This window comes from Mugil cephalus, chromosome 19, assembly GCF_022458985.1.
Source record: "Mugil cephalus isolate CIBA_MC_2020 chromosome 19, CIBA_Mcephalus_1.1, whole genome shotgun sequence".
Classification (NCBI taxonomy): domain Eukaryota; kingdom Metazoa; phylum Chordata; class Actinopteri; order Mugiliformes; family Mugilidae; genus Mugil; species Mugil cephalus.
Genome location: NC_061788.1, coordinates 21245067 through 21268835, shown reverse-complemented (window position 1 = coordinate 21268835; position 23769 = coordinate 21245067). Strand labels below are relative to the sequence as shown.

At 39.4% G+C, this 23769-nt stretch overlaps 1 protein-coding gene across 4 annotated transcripts; it reads left to right on the top strand.

The window, feature by feature from the left end:
* The first annotated feature begins 966 nt into the window (after positions 1 to 966).
* Positions 967 to 23255, top strand: tpm2 (tropomyosin 2 (beta)). Of its 4 annotated transcripts, none has more exons than XM_047569624.1 (9): positions 967 to 1261; positions 8136 to 8261; positions 13229 to 13362; positions 13650 to 13767; positions 14590 to 14660; positions 15223 to 15298; positions 16837 to 16899; positions 17564 to 17633; positions 22427 to 23255. In XM_047569624.1, the coding sequence occupies exons 1-9, from the start codon at positions 1148 to 1150 to the stop codon at positions 22507 to 22509; spliced, it is 855 nt and encodes a 284-aa protein (XP_047425580.1). In that variant the 5' UTR covers positions 967 to 1147; the 3' UTR covers positions 22510 to 23255. The 4 variants fall into 4 exon arrangements, with proteins under 4 accessions (XP_047425580.1, XP_047425579.1, XP_047425578.1 ...); XM_047569623.1 differs by lacking the exon at positions 22427 to 23255 and adding an exon at positions 19153 to 19527 and having other exon boundaries at positions 969 to 1261; XM_047569622.1 differs by lacking the exon at positions 15223 to 15298 and adding an exon at positions 16220 to 16295 and having other exon boundaries at positions 971 to 1261.
* The last annotated feature ends 514 nt before the right edge of the window (positions 23256 to 23769 follow it).

Below are 23769 nucleotides of genomic sequence, written 5' to 3'. Positions count from 1 at the left end.
TGCTTGTCATCAGGATATACACATCCAAGTTACGCTGCACAGTATCTGTTCTTTTGGCCTGCCAGGCCTCTTTCCCTTCAACCACTGCATGCACAAAACAAAGACTAATATCAACACAAGACCATCTCAATATTTTTTTTTATTTGTTTGAATATTTTTGCTAGTAGGGGTGCTTCATGGCTGTTTAAAGTGTTGATATAGTGGTACAGTTTCAGTTTAGTGAAAGGTGAATATTTGCAGATAAAAAAAGACAACAAGAAATGCACTTAACCCTCTTCAATTGTAACAAATGAAAAGTTTGAATGGGTTTTGGATCTTGTGTATGCAGATGTGCTTGCCACATTTTATATATGTATATATATGTGTGTTTATTATTTTTAATCATGTCCATTCTGTTTCTAATGCCTACTAACCTGGTTTTGTTGACAGTAGGGCCACGACTCGCTAATGAAAGAAATGAGGAAGACATGTCTGTTTTGATCCATTCCCATTTTCAAAACACATGCAGATGTTGCTCTGATTCTTATTTTAGTCTGTAGGAAGTCATTTTGTGTTTTCAGTTGGTTCTCCAATTATAACTCACAGTCAAAAATAATTCTTACTCAAGTGCGTGACCAACATGTATGGGCAACCAAATAATTCTACTTCTATTTTACATTTATTCAACAGACGAAACTCAAGTACTTTACTCAAGCAGAAGACTACTTACTGGCTTTATCACTTGACAGAGGTATTGTGGAGGAGAGTGAAAATGGATGTATTGCTAAATGTTTCCTCTCCCCTTGAAGCTTTCCTCCACAAATATTTTGGATATTGCTGATCACCGAGGAGGAGACTTGGCACATCGTCTGCCAATGTCTGCCGTCTGAGCAGAGACGTCAGGCTCAGACCGGACAACTTTCACTGCCTAAATATGGGCAACGACCCGCGAGGATCCACTCTGGGATATAGAGAGAGAGAGAGAAAAAAAAACTGTCTGGGGCTCGTGCAGCTGGTATTCCATCCTCGAGCTCAGTCAAGCCGCACGCGCGCTCCTGTGCACCTCCTCCCTGTGCGACTCTCCGGACAACCGAGCACTCTTCTCTTCTCTTCTCTCCTCTTCTCTGCTCTTCTCCTCTGCCCAGACCGCCACAACACCTGAGGAAACATGGAGGCCATCAAGAAGAAAATGCAGATGCTGAAGCTGGATAAGGAGAATGCTATAGACCGTGCGGAGCAGGCTGAGGCGGACAAGAAGGGAGCAGAGGACAAATGCAAACAGGTAGAAGGATGAGGCTCGCTTTTTAGTGGTGAATAAGGCAAAATATATGTATATATATATAGTTACCTGGGAGACTGAAGACCTTCATGTAGACACTTATGAAACAGCTCTTAAAATACAGCGATATCACTGAGAAAAAAAGGAATGTGAAAGATAAAAGAACATTCTGTATGTAAGTCTGCATGTATAAGTTTGGTGTGGGTTTTAAGCAGAGGCAACAAACCAATTTTCCTGGGTAGTGTGTTCTAATGCACAAAGGATTTAACTACCTGGACACTGGCACCAAGGAGGCCCCAACAGCTCCAGGTTAGACAGGATTAACAAGTCTCCTAAAAAAGGAGTTCTACAGCTATAGTCTTACTTGGTGTTAAATGATAAGCATCTTGTGGGTGGGCTGTCGATTCCATGACTCAGGAGTAGGTGGTGATCCCCAACCATACATATCATCAGTGTTGGGCACGTTACTCTTCCTTTTTTAAAGTTTAAATATGTTTAATAATTAAATTTTTTTCTTAGCAGGTTTCAAAGCCCAGTTGCATAAAGTAGAATTGTATAGACACATACCTACACAGAACTTTTAATATTCATTGCACCTCAGACCCCTACTGGTAGACATATAAGGCTTTCACATCGGCAAAAGTCCCGGGTCGGACCTCCTGTTGTGAGAGCTGCGTGCCTGTTTTTTCCTCCCTCATACGTCATCGCGTACATTGCAGATAAAGTTACAATTGTTGATGACCTGAAGAATGGACCTGTCAAACCTCCACTCTTTCTAAATGCTGCTGATATCAGAAAAAATCACTGTGTCCTGCACAGAGCCCGATAAATGCCGCCAAATCTCCTCTTTTCTCGGATGCACAGCGCTGCCATGCTCGTTAAAGTGGAAGATCGCTATACAAGCTGGATATAGACACAGTCGTACAGTCGCCGTTCGCCTATGCGCTTCCATTAACGATCGTGTAACAACACATTTGATTTGTTTGGGGGGAAAAAAGGGAACAACAATCTCTGCCCTTCAGAGATCGGTCTTTATGAGCAAGACCAAAGACCAAAACTTGTTTTTGAGCTGAAGCTTCTTCAATGATACAGTCTGTCAGGCCGTCGAGTCAGAATGTAACAGGCAGATGCAAAATCAGACCGAAAAACCAATCAGTGACGGCTCGCAACTTTTCCTCCACATTCAGCATTGCTGCCGCTTACCTCTGCTAGTTGGGTGTGGGTGTGATTTGTGTATAAACTGAACACTGTCTGTGATTGGTTATCGTGAAAGCCTACTCCACCTTAGCCAACCATTATCACCTATGTGGTTGTTTAGCCCCTCCCTCCTCTCCTCGCAAGAAACAGCTTCGCGGCTCCCGTAGCTGAGAACCAAGTAACGCGTCCCATTTCATTTTCAGTAACGGAAACGGCGTTATAAAGATGGACATAGTAATTAGTTAGATTACCCCGTTACTGGAAAAAGTAACGCCGTTTATTTTAACGCCGTTACTCCCATCACTGCATACCATACTTGACCTTAATTTAGACCTATTCTAAACACTAAGCCATTATCTGTTATGATGCTCATCTGACCCCAATCCAAAGCCTGCTCTCAACAGATATTACTGACGTTCACTAGAATCTTCAAATGGCTAATTCACTTTTATGACTTTTCTTTTCTTGTGGTTCTACACCACAGTATTTACCGTTAACTCATAGTTATTTAGTTTTAAACTGATTCGACCCCACCACGCGCAGATGACACTGACGACACTGAAGCTTTCTGCCGAAGCATAATCAGTTTCCAACAGAGCAGTTCCAGACCAGCTCTGCTCCCTTAGGAAAGAAAAAGAAATCTACAGGCAAGGACGTACATCTGTCTTTGTCTGGCCCCACTGTTAAACAAAAGCTGTGTTGTGTTGCTTTGAAGGTGAAGCAAAATCTTCTGTTAAAGAATCATTTGTTAAGTATTTCAGTGGCTGATGATTAGCTTATTGCATATAAATTGTATTAGCATATCTGTCTAACAATATGTGTAAAGTCCAAAAGTCTTTAAGATACTTTTGAGACAATTAGGAACTCATTAATTTCTCAATTAGTTTACACACACTGTGCATTGCAGCCTTTTTGTCTAAATAAGTTTATAAGAAGCTTGTGGAAGAATATCCAAAACATCACTCTGCCTTATTTATTTAAGGTATAGTATCAAAGTCTTGTTGTTGATATCATGAGATAAAAAAATTCCATTCCAAAAATTTCCATTTCTTCCTGAAGGTACTCTATTCATTTGTTACAAATAATACTATTATGTTGAAAACTAAGAAATCAAGGAGGGGACTCAGGAGTTTAGGTTCCAAAACATGAGGTTGATGGAAATAAGGTTTACAAAAACTGGAATCGAGTTCCAAAAGGAAGTGAAGGAGTCTGCAGAAGCTGGCTGATGAACACTGCAGCCAAGATGAAAAGCAGACAGATTGGAAGCAGGTGAGTCAGTAGCCCAGCTGCTCCAATCACCACACCTGAGGCAGAGAGGAAACACAGACAGGAAGATAGCAATGCAGGCAAGCAGAGGATGACGGGTCACTCATCCTCACTAGAGTCTTGGGGGTTGCTGGAGCCTATCCCCGCTGTCATCGGCCGCCTGTCTATCGCAGGGCTGACACATAGACAAACAACCATTCACACTCGCACAAACACCTTGGGTAAATTTAGAGTTACCAATGAACCTAACAAGCATGTCTTTGGAGGTGGAGGAAACTGGAATACCCGGAGAAAATCCACACAGACACAGGGAGAACAGGCAAACGCCACCATCTTGGACCATCTTGCTGGGAGGCATCAGTGCTAACCACAGAGCCACTGTGTCGCCCCAGGTCATCTCTTGACAAGACATTTCTGCCTGGAGATGAATGAACTTTGATACTAAATGTATACATAAATTCCAGAAGATCAACAAAGGACTTTGTGAAGGTGGAGACTGAAAGGTGTAGCCATGATGACCGTCATTATGTATGGAGGAAAAAAGAGAGAATCTTGCAAGCTAAATAAATCATCCCAACCATGGGCATGGAGTGGCAGCATTATTTTGTCAGGGTGCTTTTTGCACTTCCCTTAGATGGCATCATAATGACGGACAATTATGTGGATATACTGAAGCAACATCTCAAGACATCCACCAAAGAGTTAAAGCTCTATCAAATATAGGACTTCCAAATGGACCAGGTCAGCAACCATACCTTCAAAGTCATTCCAAAATGACTTAAGAACAACAATGCTGAGGTGGATATCACGAAGCTCTGACCTCAATCCAAAAGAAAAATAGAGGGCAGAAGAGAAAAAGCATATGCAAGCAGGATCCTTCGAACCACACTGTGGGTAGGAATGAGCGAAAACTTCTGCATCTTATTATAAGAAGCTTATGTAGGACTACCCTCAAACATCTGACCCAAAGGCATTGCCATCAAACACTAAATGACATCCACACACTACCAAACATCCATGATTTGAACTCTGGTTTTTATGCCGATGTAAATACCACTCATAGTTAATGTGTGGTTAAAAATGTATTTGAGCTTTAAGCTTTTTTTGTATTTGAACTTAACTTTAGTGTACTAGAAGCACGAACTTAGCGTGTGGTTACAAAACCGCGAGAAACCCCACCCACCCTATGAACATGTAGGGTGATTGTCAGATTTCCAAGTCTACAGGCTTGAAAGGCAAAAGCTATAGTGTTGGTTTGAGGACACCAAAAACATATTGTCCAGTGATTCCTGCTCAAGATACCTTATACAAGCAGAATCTGCATCAGGAGAATACAACCTATCAATGGTCACTTTTGCTTTTGTCCCTCTAAAGAAACTAGTTCCAGTATTTATTGCTTTCAAATACCAAACAGCACGCCAGATCTTTATAAAGCTTCAACATGACATTTCCATGGCTACATTGTTGTACCCCCTTTTGCAAAGCCCATTATGGATACTGTCAGCAACCACTTTAAAAAATGGTAGACATGTGTTGCAGGGTCAAGAACTTGCTTTCAAGTCTGAACTCCAGTCACATTGTAAATTTTATTTTCTCATAAACCCTTACAGACACAATGTGATGATAGTGGATGTCTCATGGAAAACCTGATCAGAATATGTGTGTGAAGGTTCAGTGTGTAAGCCTGGGGGTGGCCATTTAGACTCCATTTCTAACCATTCCATGAATATCATCCACCACATTTAAATTGATGCTGTTTCTAGCTGTGGACATGTGACAAACAGAGTTTATTTTCCACAATAATATTCTCTTATGGCTTGCAGTCTCTCCTCTATGGATTTGACAAGATCAGGTAACAATCTATAAATAGATAGCAACTATTCAACTATGCAACTGCCAACATAGCATTTGTTCCCAGATGATCCCAGCTTGTAGTTATTACAATGCCTGTACAATCTCTTTGCCCAGGAGCATTGAATAGTGGCATGTCTATTTCTGTGTCCCCCTAAAGACCCCAACCTTCTTTGAGTTGTCGCTGCTCATAGAGAGATTCAAGGTTGTTGGTTTGGGAGTTACAACTATGACTGTAGGATCAGAACTGCCTGGTGCTATTTGTGAGCGAGAGCCCTTACATGGTTAGTATCTGGGACAGGCGGTCAGAAGTGAAATAGAAAGGACATTTGTTCTGGGGACATTGTCATCTGGCCACATCACTGTCATCTACAATTGGCTTTTTATAGTCCTCGAGCCTGCTGTAGCAAATGGCAGCCTGCTGAACCAATCTTTGGAAAAGAGTCATTGGATAACAAAAGCCAAGTTCAAAATGGAAAGGGCAAATCTTATTCTGAGCACGATTACACTGTCCACACTCTGCTGTGTATATTTTCTCTGGTGGGGTCAAATTAAAGGGTTTATCCAATCGGAAGCATGAATGTGCAAACTTCATACCAAATTTCTTATTGGAAAATTGCGAGGGGGCTCCAAATTACCTCTCCACTGAGCAGCACAAATCAAAATGTCATAATTTGCCTGTAAAAGATTTTCTAGAATATGATTTACTATGATCTTCAGAGCCACTCACATCAGTTTATCAATAAAATTAATGATTACACAGCTAACTTCTGAATTTACTAGATGAACTTACTTGTCATATGCACGAATCAGTCAAAACATTAAAACCACTGACAAGAGAAGTAAATGACACTGAACATCTTCAAAGTTCACTGTTCTGCTGGGAAACTTTTGGACCTGGCATTCATGTGATTGTTACCTGGACATGTAGCACCCACCGAGATCAGATGAGGCACCTGCACCCCAAAGCAATGACACTACTTAGTCATCCCCAGCAGGATGCAGCCCGACAGACACACACAAAAATGGTTTAGGAACAACTCAAAAAACATGAAGAACAACACAAGGTGTTGACCTGGCCTCCAAATTCACTAGATCCCAAACTGATCAGGTATCTGTGGGATGATCCACAAAGGCCTCTCCACTCAACAGGACAGAGAACAGGACATCAGAACTGTTGCACTGGGAACAACTGGGGGTTCAGTGTCTTGCTCAAAGACACTTCGACATATGGCACATACCGGGGATCCCGCTCTACCTACTGAGTCACAGCCACCCAGTGGTTGAATGGTTTGCTTGATTTTTTTGTTAGTCAACCACTGCAGTTTACTAGTTGTCAGAAAAAGCACTGTTAAAAGTTGCAAAGGAAATCTAAAAATCTATAGCCTCAGACATGGGACTTGCCTCAGTACTTGTCCTACTGCACCTCACCTTATCTCCCCGGGTTCCACAGTTTTCTGTATTGGGATTGATACTTAACCTGCTACTCTTATGCAGTATTATCAGGAAACAGTATATAAATTCCCATTTTTCCAGCTGTATTTGTCCATGAAGCCACATGAAACTAATCAGTTGGTCAAACTGTAAGCATGTCTTAAAAACAGAGGAAATATTCTACTGAAGTTCTTGGGTTTGGCCTAAAACCCTACCTAAAACCCCTAAAATTGCATAACTTCTGTCTCCAGTAATAATATGAGAAACATTTTTGAGTAAGATATGTCATTATAAACCTAGAACACAGTCTTCAAGACTGCCTTCCTTCACATATAGAGTTTAATCAAAATTATTCTTAAAGTAATGCTGAAAAACTAGTCTATGTATTCATTTCTTCTAGGCTTGACTATTGGAGTCCTTATTATCAGCCTCTAGCTGCCCACATTGATACTGACAGAATATTTTAACACATTGCCTGCATATTGGATACAAACAAAGCCCTTAATTTGTGGTTACTTGGTCCATCATCCTGCCCACGGTTTATTGTTCATTTTTCAGAAAGCGCTTGCTCTTTGGAGATTAGTTATATTTCTCTGTGAAATATCGTATGATTTATTCCCAATTATTCAGTTCATATCATCATGTATGCACCTATACTATATTAATTGAAAATGAAGTCCAATGAATCTAATCTAATATTTATTTTATAAGATATGCCATATGTCACGCTTGGAACTGAACCGAAAGTTAAACAAATACAGCAGCCTACTCAACTATGGAGTCCAAAAGCCATGATGAGTATTATTCCACTGAGCGCTCAGGTAACATCCTGATATGGACTAAAATGGTGAATGACATGTGATAATAACATGACAAGGAAAAAGCCACAGTGAAAACATGTTATGCATCTCACTTTGACACAGGAGTCCAGTAGGATTTACTTACTAAAACCAGTTGGTTGCATGAAGCTGTTATATCCCCATAAGTATCCCTCACAAACTGGTTCACTATAGCTGCTTCCCCACTATCCCTTTATGCAACGGCCACTTTTGTTTGCTTATTTTGTTATTTTCTTTCAAGTATCTGACATGTTCTGCTTCTCTTGTGTGTTGGTGTATTTTGCCTGTAGCTGGAGGAGGAGCTCTTGGGTCTGCAGAAGAAGTTGAAAGGAGTTGAGGATGAGTTGGACAAATACTCTGAGTCACTGAAGGATGCCCAGGAGAAGCTGGAGCAGGCAGAGAAAAAGGCTGCAGATGTAAGTGAACTATGTATACAGAGCGTCAACGATGTTAAGACCACATTCACAAATTGTTGCCGACAACATGTGCTGTCCTTCTCTTCATTGAAAGGTATTTACTAAAAGTGCCATTGGGCTGTAGCTCTAATTACTGAACACTTATAAATTTAAACCATCACTGACATTATTCCTGCTCAAATTAGAAAGACACGTCTGTGCTCCCACTGTGAAATATGCACAGGCCAGTTTGTTAGTGTCAATCAAGCTTCCCACTAATGTAGCTCAAACAAGTCCAATAATTATAAACCATGACATATTTAAATTTAGTGCAATTTAAAGGTTTTTCAAATCTCTAAAGCATCATGTTTAGTTCCAGTGAAAATTGCTGTTGAGTTGTGTCACTGCTGACAGTGACAGTACAGGCGGTATTAAATCTTGTATAGTATCAGATACTACCAACATATCATGAAACTTGTCAGCACGCCGAGAGAAATGCCAGCTATTCTAACCAGTCTCAAGCGAGCTAGGTGCAGAGGATTTTGTTTCTTGAGTGCTTGTGTGGCATCTACATGTATAACTGCTGCTTCTTAGGCTGAAGAGTACATATCTTCTTTTATGTACTGTACTGTACATTTCTGCACACAAATGACTCAAAACATCTACCTACAGATCCACACAAGTCCTGACAGTAGACATAAGGAATCCAATCAGATCAAATTAAACAGAAATATTATACTTAATTTAGGAAAGTAAGTCAATATTACATATCTATGAGCTGAAAAACTGTGTGCCAAATTAAGCCATCTCTTCAGTTTTACGAATGCATTCCCATTGATCCCAGGTATTCCCATTTCCACAGTGTTATGTTGTGAAATTTAATGTAAAAGAACTTTAGGAAAGATTATTTCAAGTCTTCCTCACAACAGTATTCATGTGAATATAACATCAAAATGGTATTTGCTCACTATTTTCTCTTTCATTTGGAACTGGGAGGAAGTTGGTGTAAAAATACCCAATTTGCCCAGGTGCCTGAGTTCTGTTACGCAATTCCTAAACACTGTTCCTAGTTTACTTTATGAATTCAGGATACTAGTATGCTCGACAAATTAGAATTGACATGTCAATATGATGTTAGGCTTTATTACGTCAGAGATTATAACGTAATGTTAGGCTAGTGACATTATTTCTGTATAGTTATGAAATTCATGTAAGAGTTTATGACCAATTTTAGTGTAAAATGTCACAGTGTCACTGGGAGGAGCGAAGCCTTGTGTATTTGTCCTTAAAGGAGTGGGACCTTCTTGTGAGCAGAGTTACTGGGATGTTACCAAAGATGGCAAAGAATTGGAGCAATGCATGGATTTGTTTATACTTCCTCTGCTTACATGAGTCCGTTATTCTAGGCGGTGTTCACTTGAACATGAATGTCTCTGCCTCAGAACATCAAGCTCTATTCACAAACACATTTTTGTTGTGCTGCAGGACTTGATGGGAACTAAGCCACTGCTTAAGTCAGATGCCATTTACAGTCAGCAGTGTCTGTGAAATGATCCGTCTTAAATAGTTTCAAAATGTTGCCAAGCACCAACAGCACCCTCTGCTGACTCCCTTATGGTGTTGCATTTTAACCATATCACTGTCTAAATTCTAATTTGTATTTACAATGCTGTTAGCCCACTATTTATTTATTAGCCTTTAGCCTACTGTCACTTATCACACAGACATTTTTCTGTGCATTTTAAATGTGCTATGCAGCTAAAGGAACAATGGAATCGCAGGCTCTCCAAGGAGCCATGGCGGCTTAAACAAATGACGCTTGACTGCAGATTTTACTTTTACATCCTGTTTATTGAATGGCCAGTTGAAAATGGCTTTTTACGTTAAAAAAAAAAAAAAAATTAAAACAATAAATAATACTTTCTTGATGGGACTGTAGAATCAGTGTCAACGTGAGCAACCAGGCTCAGAACACTGAATTTTCTTTTTTTTTTTTTTTTTTTTTTTTTTAAGAAGGGCTACGGACGAGCTATAGAATGATTAAAAGTATGAACACAATTTTCTCTTCTTCTTCTTAGAGAAATATTTCCACAAGCTCATCTGGAAATGCAGTCAGCAGTTACATCATGGCGTGTAGATATTATCTTAATGCTATCAATTGTACCGCTTTCACGGGTCGACGCGGCATTTTCAGACCCGGGTCGACTCGCGTTTGGTGCGCTTTCACATCGGCAAAAGTCCCGGGTCGGACCTCCCGCTGTGAGAGCCGTGTGCCTGTTTTCCTCCTTATACGTCATCGCGTACATTGCAGATAACATTGCAGTTTGTTGATGACCTGAAGAATGGACCTGTCAAACCCCCGCTCCTTCAAAAGACTGCATATATTAGAATAAATCACTGTGTCCTGCACAGAACCCGATATCTGCTGCCAAATCTCCTCTTTTCCTCGGATGCAGAGTTCTGCCATAATAATCCAAAAAGCGTTGAATAAGGTCAGCTGGACTTGTAGGATTTCTTGAGGACGTTTCGCCACTTATCCGATTAGCTACTTCAGTTACTGAAGAAGGGACCTCCCACACTTTTTTAAACTATCAGGGCAGAATGTCTGTGAAGGTTCTCACTCATCCACGTCATGGTAATCCAAAAAGCGTTGAATAAGGTCAGCTAGACTTGCAGGATTTCTTGAAGACATTCTGCCATGATAGTTTAACTATCACAGACTTCTGCCATGATAGTTACAAAAAAGTGTGGGAGGTCGCTGTACAAGCTGTATATAAACACAGTCGCACAGTCGCCGTTCACCTATGCGCTTCCATTCATGGTCGTGTAACAACACATTTGAATAGTTACATTAAAAAAAAAACAAAAAAAACATCAAAAATCTCTGCACTCACGCTCTCGCGAGTAATTAACGTTCCCCCACTCCCTACCCCGCCCTCCCAAAGAGTAGATACTGAGCAAGATAAATCATTCGTATCATTCGAGGAGTAAAAGACCCAAATACACCCAAATGTCCTTCAAAATACATTACAGCAGGTGCTTTCTCAGTTCATTTTATTAATTTTTCAAACTGTCTTTAGGGCTTCCTGGACTGACATGATCTGATCCCTTCACTAATGTCTCCTACACCTTGTGCCCCCTGGGCTGGTGCCCTGTAGGTCCATTTAGTGATTTGTCCCTGCCTCCACCTTAGTATGTGGCCCCACAGCAGCTGCACTGGCCAGTGACCAACTGGAATGCTGCGAGATTCTAGACCTTGAACACCAGGACTGTGTGTCGAGTGACTTACAGTCACTGCGAGCTGTATCTTGTGTTTTGACAACCGTTGAACACATAGTAAGCATTTGTAAAGTATGGTATGGTAAAGTTTGCCCAAGGCCCTTGTAAGTATTCTTCCCTGGCGAGGCAGTGCCAATAGTCGATTCGTTACATATTTGAGCCTTCAGTAGAATACGTTTAGGCTCTGCTACTCTTCAAAAAAGTTCAGTTTTAAACCACTAATAGCGAATTATGCGCGCAAATAATATAAAACAATGCCTTGTCTAGCAGATGTTTTATGTAGCTTCCAAAAATTACGAGGTTTATCGGTATTGACTTTTATTTTGAAGCACAGTTTTAAGTAGTGACCGGAAAAATCGAGCGTTGATTCCGGCCTCTTACTGTCGCCATGGAAACACAGTGACACCAGCAAGAAGCCAGGAGTTGAATCCACACGGCATGGCGACTTTTACATCCATAGACTCGGTGAGAAGGAAAATCCAAACACTGCAGCAAGTGGCGTACGAGGCGGAGGACCGAGCCGAAATGCTGCAGGTGGAAGCGGACATGGAGAGGCAGGCCAGAGAGAGGGTAACACACTGAAAAGAAAATACGTCTCAAGCCTCACAACCGGAACTCTGGGAGTTCATGAATGAACTTCTTGACACGCTGAAAGGCTCGGACGTTTGGAATGGGATGAATGGCAAATAATAAAATGTACAACAACAATAAAATAGTCAGTAACACGTAATTAGCAAATTAACGTAGTCACACGTCACTTTGCAAAGTGTGACCGGAAGTAGCAGTAATACTTAACCTTTATGTATTAATATAATAATAACAAAATGTATAAAGTGTGTTCTACTCCATTAGGTTTGTGATAGGCAGCAGAGCTCAGGTTCTCTGGAAGAACACACAACTTAACAAAACAATATTGCCTACAAGATTACAAGAATGTTTTAGTTGTTTTTTTTTTTTTTTAGTTAGTCTTTAAATGTAAGTGATAATTTTAGTCCTTTAATTAGACAAAAAATGGCGACTCATATTACACAGGCTTAGTTATGTAGAAGCGGCACTATAGGTGGTCCTTAAAAAACAGTCCAACAGCATGTTAAAAGCCTCCCTAGGGTTTAAAATATTCACAATCATTTCCATTCTAAACAAACATATTGTAGAACTGTAATGTAAATGCAAAATTAGAAAATACATTAATAACCAATATCTGGGGAGATGAATAATGAGAATAAAACCAAAACAAATAAATGAAATAATAAAGCTTTCTGTCCCACTCCACCCATCAACTGCTAGTCGGGGTTGTAATGCCTTCCTAGGGACATGATACATGACAATGATACCTGTATTATCTCCACACTGGCTTGTCTTCTTTGGTTTTGCTATTGTGCTCTTTCTTCAACTTTTAAGGAGCTCTCACCCAAAGGCGTGCTTCTTTAATGGGTGTGGATTCTACTTTCTCTTACGTTTTACAACTTTACCTAATGAATGGTCATCAGAGTGTTCTCACTTTCCTTGGAGTAAAACTGTCTTTGTGTCTGAGATATTGCATTGCTCATATTTTGTGTGCAGAAGTACACTGTTCGTTTTCTTGTGCGGTATGTATCTGACGTAATGATATTGATTATATCCTGCCTTCTCTTTTGAAGACAACCGTCAGATAGATGGATATGATTATTGTTATTTCAACAATGGGACCTCCGTGTGCTCCCCTACAGGCCGAGGCAGAAGTAGCATCTCTAAACAGGCGCATCCAGCTGGTAGAGGAGGAGTTGGATCGTGCCCAGGAGAGACTGGCCACTGCACTGCAGAAGCTGGAGGAGGCCGAGAAAGCTGCAGACGAGAGCGAGAGGTTAAGCCTTAATTCAGTTATTTTCATTTCCAACTTAATTCTTAACACTCCTGCTCTCCAGTCACTCATCTTGTGCTCTGGGTGTTTAGTTTTTTTTGTTGGTAAGTCACATTTTTTTAGTTTGGTAGTGTTTAGTTTAAAATGTTTGTCTCACACTCCTAGCTGAAATAACCCCAATGACAGAAATAGGGTCAAGCTCCTTCACAGCCATTCTTTATATATTATAGTTTGATGACTAATCATTCACATGTAATTGATTGCTTATTGTTGTCCGTCTTGTCATTCAGAGGAATGAAGGTCATAGAGAACAGAGCATCAAAAGATGAAGAGAAAATGGAGATCCAGGAGATGCAGCTGAAGGAGGCCAAGCACATTGCTGAGGAGGCTGACCGCAAATATGAAGAGGTGGGACTACGGCTTTTTCATGGTCATTGCATGAAGCTAAAACTAATTCTACACACATAGTCTAAGCAGGACTTCAGAATGCAACATGTTCATCTGTAAAATATACCTTTAGACAGTGAAATATGTCTGATGTACAAGTTCTAAAGATGTAACCCTGTATTAATTGTTCATTAATTTATTCTTCAAATATGTGACATGTCTGTCAAAAAATGTTTTGGTGGTAAAATTGTGAAAACTAGGAATGTCGTTATGGACCACTTTTAACCTTTTTCTGATGTCTCCTGATCTGACAACAAAAGTGAGGGAGGCATTACCATATTGCTACTCCCATTTTGCAAAATCTAACATGCAAACTACATAGTCAGTTTCACTCTAAAATACATAACATTACTTAATAGACAGGTTTAACATCTGTTCCACCAGATGAAAAATCATTGCATTCGGATGCAAAGTAAAAATTCCAAATTTTTGAAATTATGAGGACACATCCGGTGTTCTAAAATGTATTTGAAAAGCAAAATGAAAACATGCATTCATTTATGTAATTGACAGTATTAATCACTCATTAATCACTCATTACTCTGTTTGGAAAAATACTTTTTCAGGGAACAATGATTTACAATTGCAATTCAATGTAATCCACACATAACAATAACACATACAGTGTATAATGTGGAATTTTAACACTTAATAATTGTGGTCAGTAAAAAATAAATGCCAGAAGTGATTGTAAAGACAGACCCTCTTTATAAAATGAACAATTGAAGAGACTTGTTATATTAGTTTGAATGAGTCAGTTGAGCATGTGCTGAATGTCTGCAGGTTGCTCGTAAGCTGGTGATCCTTGAGGGTGATCTGGAGCGCTCAGAGGAGCGTGCTGAGGTGGCTGAGGCGTAAGTCAATACCTGAACCATGAAAATTCACACCGACATAAGAGCCACTATGCATTATTCATGTTGTCATAGTAGAGATCATGTGATCACTACTGTTTTAACATGTGACCTTACACATTCACTTCTCATTGATGAATTTCTGACTTTACAACAATGTGTTTAGGACACACTGTAAGTGTTGCATGGACATAATGTCATAGTGGCTCTTTTAACAAGTTCAACTAATAATCGCTTTTGTTTGATCCCCTGATTCAGATTTCGTTTTGTTTGATAAATGAGCTAAATGATTATCTTGTTATTAAAATTGTTTGTTTATTTTAGTATTAATGACTAATTTATTGTTTGTCTAATAATGTTATCATCAGGGCAAAGTAGTGAATAGGCTATAACAAATGTACTAATCACCAAGAGACCTGGATGTGTGTTTTTTTTTTCTTTCTGTGTGTTTTATGCATCATGAATGCATGAATGCACCCCCACTGCCTGTATGGGACTTGTGCTGTTTTATGGTTGCCCTGCACACTGTCCCCCACACCCCCAACCTCCCGGACTAACTCCTCAGACGAGGGAGGGAGCTGGAGGAGGAGCTCAAGCAAATGGACCAGAATGTGAAGTCCATGATGTGCGGCGAGGAAGAGGTATTTATTGTACAAAGTTCACCAGGGTCTTATTGTGACCTCCTACCTTGTGCTCGTCTGACCTGTAGCCGCTCAACTTCTCTGTCTGTGTTTTCTCTCTAACCTGCACTTAACCTCTTTGACAGCATCTTTCAAGTATTATGGAATGCATCAGTGTGGTCATAGTCTCTGCTGTTTTTTCTTTTTCTCCTATAATTCTAAACTTCTCTTTATAACAAGACTAACTAACACGCAATGGTTTTGCATTTGGGTACAACAAAGTAAAAGTTCAAATGTAGTGCGAATTATTACATAGATAGATAGATAGATAGATAGATAGATAGATAGATAGATAGATAGATAGATAGATAGATAGATAGATAGATAGATAGATAGATAGATAGATAGATAGATAGATAGATTTTAAATTAACAATCTCACCTCAACATTATAACCTCACATAAAAAATGTGAGCGAAATGGTAATCTATTTATTGATCTGTCTATATTCTGCCAATTCTGGTCAGGTCACTGTTGCAGTAGACTAAACGAGATAGTGCAGACATCACACCTCCATTGTGGCAGGGTAGGCACAGAGATGTTTATCACATCAAAAATAGAATAACAGACCTATTCTATTTATGTCTATCTATATCTATATTTATGACCTGGCATTAAACTAGATTAGAGTTATGACTACATTTAGCTCCTACCCACACTTTATATTTAAAATCACCTTGGCATTTTGCTGAAACCCCAGTTCACTGTCTTATTCAGAGTTGGATGTAATGATTCCTGGATTCTCTATTTGACTAAGACAGACGAAAAAGTTTTTTAAATAGTGATCCTTCAGACAGTGTCAAGGTCCAATCTTTTCTGCTCGCCTACCTTTCAAATCACTGCTTTTTCTTCTTTTGCTTGTCCTCTTTCTTACATTGTTCAGTAAATCAGGTGACCTTGAGGAAGAGTTGAAAAATGTGACCAACAACTTGAAGTCACTGGAAGCCCAGGCTGAGAAGGTACAGTAGGACTTAAGGGGCAGCAGTCTCAGGAGTGCTCAGTCTGGACGTATAGATCCGGTCCACACTGAAGTGTGGAATGTAATCTGTAAATAACTACTATACAAAACAAAATTCATTAAATAAATTTGGAGAAAGATTAAAAATCCAAGCCCAATCAGCTAAGACCAGACCGTTTGACAAGATGTGGCTTTACAGTAAATGATCTCATGCTATGTTAATAATTATGCAACAAGTATTTAATTTGTGACACAAAAACTAAAAAAAGAAATACTCTTTTTTTAAATATATTTTTAATGAACATACATGAGGTGCGTAGGCTGTTATTAAGATAATATGGCAAGACAGTGACCTTCAAATGCCCCCTAGCTGTCTATATATCTTATTTGTTTTTCAGATGCAGATATTCTCCCACAGTATTACAACAAAGAATGGATTGAGCATTTATAAGATTTTAGTTTTTCAGTTCATACCATAGATGTAGTTGTTAACGTATTTTCATTGTGCTTTATTGACACCTATGTTTATGTTTTCATTTTAGTACTCGCAAAAGGAGGACAAATATGAAGAAGAAATCAAAGTTCTTACTGACAAACTGAAAGAGGTGAGATTTTTCTCATCACATTCTGTTTCATGTGTTTCTGCGTCAAACGCAGATGATATATCTCTCTGTTACATTCTGACTCGACCCCCTGACAGACTGTATCATTGTGGAAGCTTCAGCTCAAAAACAAGTTTTGGTCTACTCCCATAAAGATTGATCTCTGAAGGGCAGAGATTTTTCTTCATTTTTTTCAATCAAACAAATCAAATGTGTTGTTACAAGATCATTAATGGAAGCGCATAGGTGAACACCGACTGTGCTTATATACTACTTGAATAGCAATATCCCACACTTTGTTAATGATCATGGCAGCGCTCTGCATCCGAGGAGAAGAGGACATTTGGCGGCAGATATCCGGCTCTGTGCAGGACACAGTGATTTATTGTAACAATAGCAGTCTTTTGAAGCAATGTGGGTTTGACATTCTTCAGGTCATCAACAAACTTCAATGTTATCTGCAATGTACGCGATGACGTATGAGGGAGGAAAAAACAGGCACACAGCTCTCACAGTGGGAGGTCCGACCCGGGACTTTTGCCGATGTGAAAGCGCACCAACGGCAAGTCGACCTGGGTCTGAAAATGCCGGGTCGACCCGGCATTTTCCGTGAAACTGGTATATGTTATACATGCCAGACTGAGTCTTGCTGTGGTTTGTGTTCCAGGCCGAGACCCGTGCAGAGTTTGCTGAGAGATCTGTGGCCAAATTGGAGAAGACCATTGATGATTTGGAAGGTATTCAAAACTCACCTCTTGTTTCACACAGTACTTCCACTAACATTTCTGCTCGTTGTCCTTCTGTGAATAATGATAACGCAAGAAACAACTTCACTAAAGCTAGTTCTACTGTTAGAGCGAAGTGAATGATTTATTAGACAGCTGTGCTGTGTACTGCATTTTCAAATTAACAAACCACTACTAACTGCAGGATCAAATTATCTTTAACTCAGTTAATTGCTTTTTATGTAATCTGAGTAGTGACCTGTAGTTACACAGTGGCCAGTATGAGTGACATGATCAAAATGCTGAGACTCTGCATTCTTTCTGTGGGATTTACTTTTGGATTTACTTAAATGAAACCTTAAGTCTTCATGTAGAAAGAGTCTGAGATGTAGAAATTCATCTCAAATTCATCTTTTGTCTAAGTAGGAAATCAACTTTCCTTCCTTAGCTATGCTTGCTGCTTTAGTCATATATTAATCAAGAACAGATGTGTTTTCAGAAGAAAGTGCTTCAGGCTTCAACAGAAGAGAGAGGAATGCAGGATGCAGTTTAGGACAAGGCTACTGTCAAAGGGCAGGACAATGCAACTGAAAAAGAAATTACTGAAATAGTCATAGAACACATACAAGAAAAAAAGTATAACAAGGCAATGGATAAGGTGCAGATATATGTGTCCAAACTTTTCATTGGTAGTGAACGTTTTAAGACACGTTCCAAATGTTTTTAACATCCATATTAATGGTCAAATGGCAAACACCCAGCAGGGGGCATATGAGCGTACCCTGCCTCCAAGAAAGCAAGGTGTTACACAATAACATACTGTACAATGACAGACTGTACTGGGGTCAGCATGAAACACTCTGCAAAATCACTATCAAGCAGTTTGTGTAGGCTACAACAGGAGACTTCTGAGCAGACAGTATAATGTCCAGTCTAGATAAGAGATATTCTGACCAGCTATAACATAACATAACTTTTTTTTTATGGATTTTTACACTGTGGAATACCTATATTCTTTATTTAGCTATATAACAGATCACAGGGGAATAACAGGTAGTAAATGTCTAGCCAACCAGGAATCAAACCAGAAACTTACACGAACTTGTATGAATCCACCTCACTTGGATATCAGGTTTCCCTGTGTTGTGATGATATAAATGCACTAATCATTTCATTAACAAAAATCAGTTTAGGTTGAGAAGGGTTTGTTTGGCCTGTCCTGGTACTCATCCTTGGCATTTGTTGGATTTGGATGTGTTGTATATGGAGCACTGATTGCATGATGCGTTCAGATTGTAGATCTCTCCAGTCTACGGAGCTTGGGATTTTATGTGATTTGGTTGATCGAGCTTCATGTTGAAAGCTGCATGCTTTGTCTTTGAAGGTTTCTAGTTTCATTTATGCTTTAAATTTCTCACTGTTGCACTTTTCTTTTTCCTGTCCTTTCTCTTCAATCCGTTTCCCTTGTGTGTGTGTGTCTTTCTGTACAATCCCTCGTCTATGTGTGTTTCTGTCTGGTGTCCTCTTGCAGATGAAGTGTACGCTCAGAAGCTAAAGGGCAAGGCTCTCAGTGAGGAGCTGGATCTGGCCCTGAACGACATGACTACACTGTAGACGCTCTGTTACTTCCTTTCTGCCCTGCTTCCTGTCTGAACTCTTCTCCGCCTCGTCTATGTCCTTTTGTTCCATTCCACAGTGGCTCGAATATTCTAGAAACTTAATGCGCTGAATTCACCCTCAATTTATTTAACTGGATTGTCTATTACACGAAACTAGTCTTTTCAAAGAAGGTCATGTTACTGCTCGCCCAGTCACTGCTGCGTGTCTACTAGTCAATGTCCTCTCATTGGTGAATTTATTCAGTCGTTCCCCTCTTCCGTCATGGAATAAATGGTTTAAAATGCTTCTCAGTTTTTCCTTCTTTTCCTGCTGTCTGCTTCCTGTGTTTCATATTTATAAACGGTGTGTGAGTAATAAATTACAGTTTTGTGAAGCACATTGTAATGTGCATAGACTGTATAAAGATGGATGGTGAAACAGCTCCTCCCAAGTGAAGCCAAAGCAAGCAGAGCTCCCCCTGGTGACTGGCAATAGTATAGGTCATAAGCTCCACCTCCTCCCTCCAGTGGATGGGACTTGGGTTAAATTAAATCACTAAAATTCACATCTGATAATTTTTTTAAGGATTGTTTCTGCCATTTTAGGCAGTTATTATAATATTATGCAGGTTCAAGTATCAATTTTGTGGCTTTGTTTTAGTTAGTTATTTGATGCTATAGAAAAAGTGGATGTGACATATAGCAACCACCAGTTGACATGACAACTGCTCCATAAAGTGGTCCCATGGGGCCATGACAGTTGTAAAAATCTGCTTACATCTGCTTGTAACTGGTGGAGGTAGAGCAGGGCACAGTATTAATTAAATGAAAATGTGAGTGAGTCTCTAGGAAGTGTGCTGGGGTCATGGCTCCACGTGGCTCTACTCTCAGATTATACTGCACAGACTCTGGCTCCTAAGTGGCAAAATGGAACTGCCTGTATCCCTGGGAAAATGGTGTCAGTTTGGCCAGTGAGAGGAAGTGGTGAGACGTTGTCCATACTTACATACATACAGTCTATGGTAATATGCTTCATGTAACAACTATACTATATCAAGACCACTTTGGAATGATCTGGATGTAAGCATAAATTTGCCTTAAGATCCAGTCGTCATCTGAGTTACAATTATGAACTGATACATTTTTACTAATAGCATGGATCGCTGTGTCTCAATATGTTGTTCAAACTGCCACAGTGTACATTACACAGATTTGTGTGGTCCCCTAACCTCAAAGAGATAATTGGGGATAGTTAATATTTCTGATCATGAGTCTACCATACACAAATCACAATCACGAGCATGTTTTCTATCACAACACCAGAAACATCTGCAGCTTTCAGCCAAAAGCATTTGGTACTCCACAGTACTGCTGGCATAATACAGTAATGGATTAAACAAACGTTGTTATGCACTATGGTTGGTGCACGAAAGGCATTTCTTTCCTAATCTGTCATGCTGTGGAGTCAGTCAGTTGTCAGGACACTCTCAAGTTTACATGTTACATACAGCCCTTCTCAGAGGAATGGATGGCAGACATTTGTGCCGTGATTTCCTGGGACTCTCCACATCATTTCTCTTCTACCTGTGGGATCTATGACTGACTGAGAAAGTTAGACACTCACTGGCCTGTTGTCCTATCTGACAATTTGAACACATACCAAGATGTTTCCTCAAATCCCAGGATGATTATCTGTGTATGCTTCGCTGTAACAATGGCAACCACTGAATTCATCCAGCTATGCCCTTCTAAAAAACAGTGACAGCACTGTAAATGTAATCAAAGAGATAAAGCTGAAATAGTGAAATTATAACTTTTCTCTCTACTATAATTTTGACATTTCGCATTATTAAAATAGGGATCCTTACTGCGTTTGTTCTGGTCCTGAGATTTGCGGATGAGGGAGTGCAAATTGGACAAGAATGAATCAAGGGTCAGTTGTCAGACAGAGCTGTCAGTCAGTTTACACTTAGCACATTTCAGCACCTTCTACAATACGTTATCTATCTGCAATTAAATTGCTAGTTTGAGCGTCTGAATTTGAGAAACAGAGAATAACCACTGGTCAACCATGACATGAAAACCACCGGGTCTACCTTGCTCTGCCAAAGCAGCTCCTGTGATGTCTGGCTCAGGAAAGTTGCCAGTGGATTGGACCTGTTCCAGTGCATGTTTAATTGGACTGGGTCAGTGCCTTGTTGGTTGGGTTTGTAAATTTTTCATAGTGGTGCTAGACAAGGCCACTGCCACCAGGGAGCGCTGTTACTGTGGACCCAAGCTTTCCCATCACATAAATGCATGGCAGCAACATCATTAATGTTATTTGTGTCACCTGTTTGTGGTTTTAGTATTGTGACTGATGGGTATTCATACAATACTTATATAATATACACCATGTGTATGTAATAGTGTTCCTTAAACACAGAAGTTTGGATTAACTACTTACTTGATTATATTGTGGGTGAAGTCTCTCTGAGAAAGGGGGAGGGGGTTACCTGCTAGTGTACATATTATTTTTTATGTATCAGTCCACCAGTGTTAATGACCTGTGAATACAGTTTGGGCTTATTAACCACACACCAAACTCCCTGGAATTGGTCAGTTATAAGTTTGGTAATTTCACAGACTTATTTACAGACTATCACATTAATAACTGATCAATAAGTGATAAATAAAAATAACTGAAACCCACTTGAATTATAGAATAGAATAGAACACAGGTTGTACAGTGCAGCAAGATTTTGTTTACAGCTCTGCAGTAAAAAACATACAGTTGTCAAAAAATAAAAATAAACTGAAATAAAAATAAAATATTGTGAAATGGAATTAAATTATATATAAATAAGAATATAAATATGACAGTGAAATAGAAAGTAAATGTATAGTAATCTGCGAATTGCCATCCAGTATAGATAAAGATTATTTTGAGTGTCTACATATTTATTTATTTGCCAGAAAAGTTGACACTTTTAAAAAATTACAGTCTTGTTAAGTAAAATGTAATGCAGTGTTTGTGGTGCTGTCCAGCAGCATTTCATTTACCTGTTCTGATCTTCGTAAATTTGTCAGATGAGCTTTACTCATTTATGTCATCTTTTATCAACTAATAAACTGGTAAACTTGCGTGTACCACTAGATTTTTAGTATGTTTTGTCCCAGATGTAAATGTGTTTTGTAGCTCACCTGTGACTTTGTTTCCAACTCCAGAGAAACTGGCCCATGCCAAAGAAGAAAATCTGGACATGCACCAGGTGTTGGATCAAACCCTTCTGGAACTCAACAATCTATAAAGACCACTACAGAGCTGGGTCAACAACGGCCTGAAAGAAAGAATGTCCCAAGCTAACAGCCTGCACCCTCACAGACGGAACCTTACTCTAATCATCTGTTACAGTGAAAAAAGAACAGCAACAACATGTACATGTAACATTTGGTACATCCAAAGAGTCCCTGAAAAGAAAATGAGAGAGTGGAAGGTATTTTGTGCGCAATAGAAACTATAGCATACACTATCCAGTTATTCAGAAATGATTGGATCATCATTAATAAGAACATCATTGCAACAAATGCAACAATCATTACAACATCATCTCAAAAGCAAATATTTCATCTGCAAATGTTTCTCTCATTAGATTAGAACTGATGAAGCGTTTCTCATTGGATGCATTCATGACTGTGGTGCAGCCCACCTGTTTTAATATCACCTTCAGAACAGTGATAGTACGCAAAATAGTCTCTACTGCACACAAGAAAACATTCTCATTATTTGTTAATGCCTCACTGACCTATGCTCAAGTTCTTCTGACCCACATCAATTGATCTCTAAACATATGCCTGCATGTTTCTGAAGGCAGTGATAAACGGTGTGTGTTTTTTTCGTTTAATTTGGAGGATTAGATCAAATGTTTTAGTTTTTAAACTCTTCTGGGGCAACATCCAAGTTGTGAGAAGTGAGACTCTTGTTCCATTTTAACAGAGCTTTGTTCTGGCAAATTTAATATTGACATCCACTTTAAAATAAATGCTTTATTCTTGACATGAGATGTTTCTAAATGTTTTTAAGGGTGTGAATTTTTGCAGAAGCAAGAACTGAACTTACAGGAACTTCCATACAGCACTTCATTTATGGTACTGATGTTCTCACTGTGTCCATGTTAATGAGGGAGTAACTCTCATTTTCTCTATCCATATTTAGCCTATTATAGACAATTTTGTCAAATTTGTTCTATTTGTCACATAAAGCACGGAAGGCAGGACCCAAATGCAGTCACGGGAGGAGACATGAACAGGAAACAAAAAAAGAAAGAAATATAATGAAATTACTTCATATACAAAAGGTGCTGCCACGATACAACAGGTTAATACAAACAGTCCAACCAAAGGTTCCAAGATGTACCAACAGAAGTACTATGAAAATACAAAACCAGATCACAGAAAGCACAGAAACAGGGCCCAAAATCACAAGTAGCAGAGAAACATGAGGAACAGGAAAAGGACTCAAGGCAAGACAGGTGAGATTAACGAAGGAGGAAAAGACAAAGTCAGTAAGT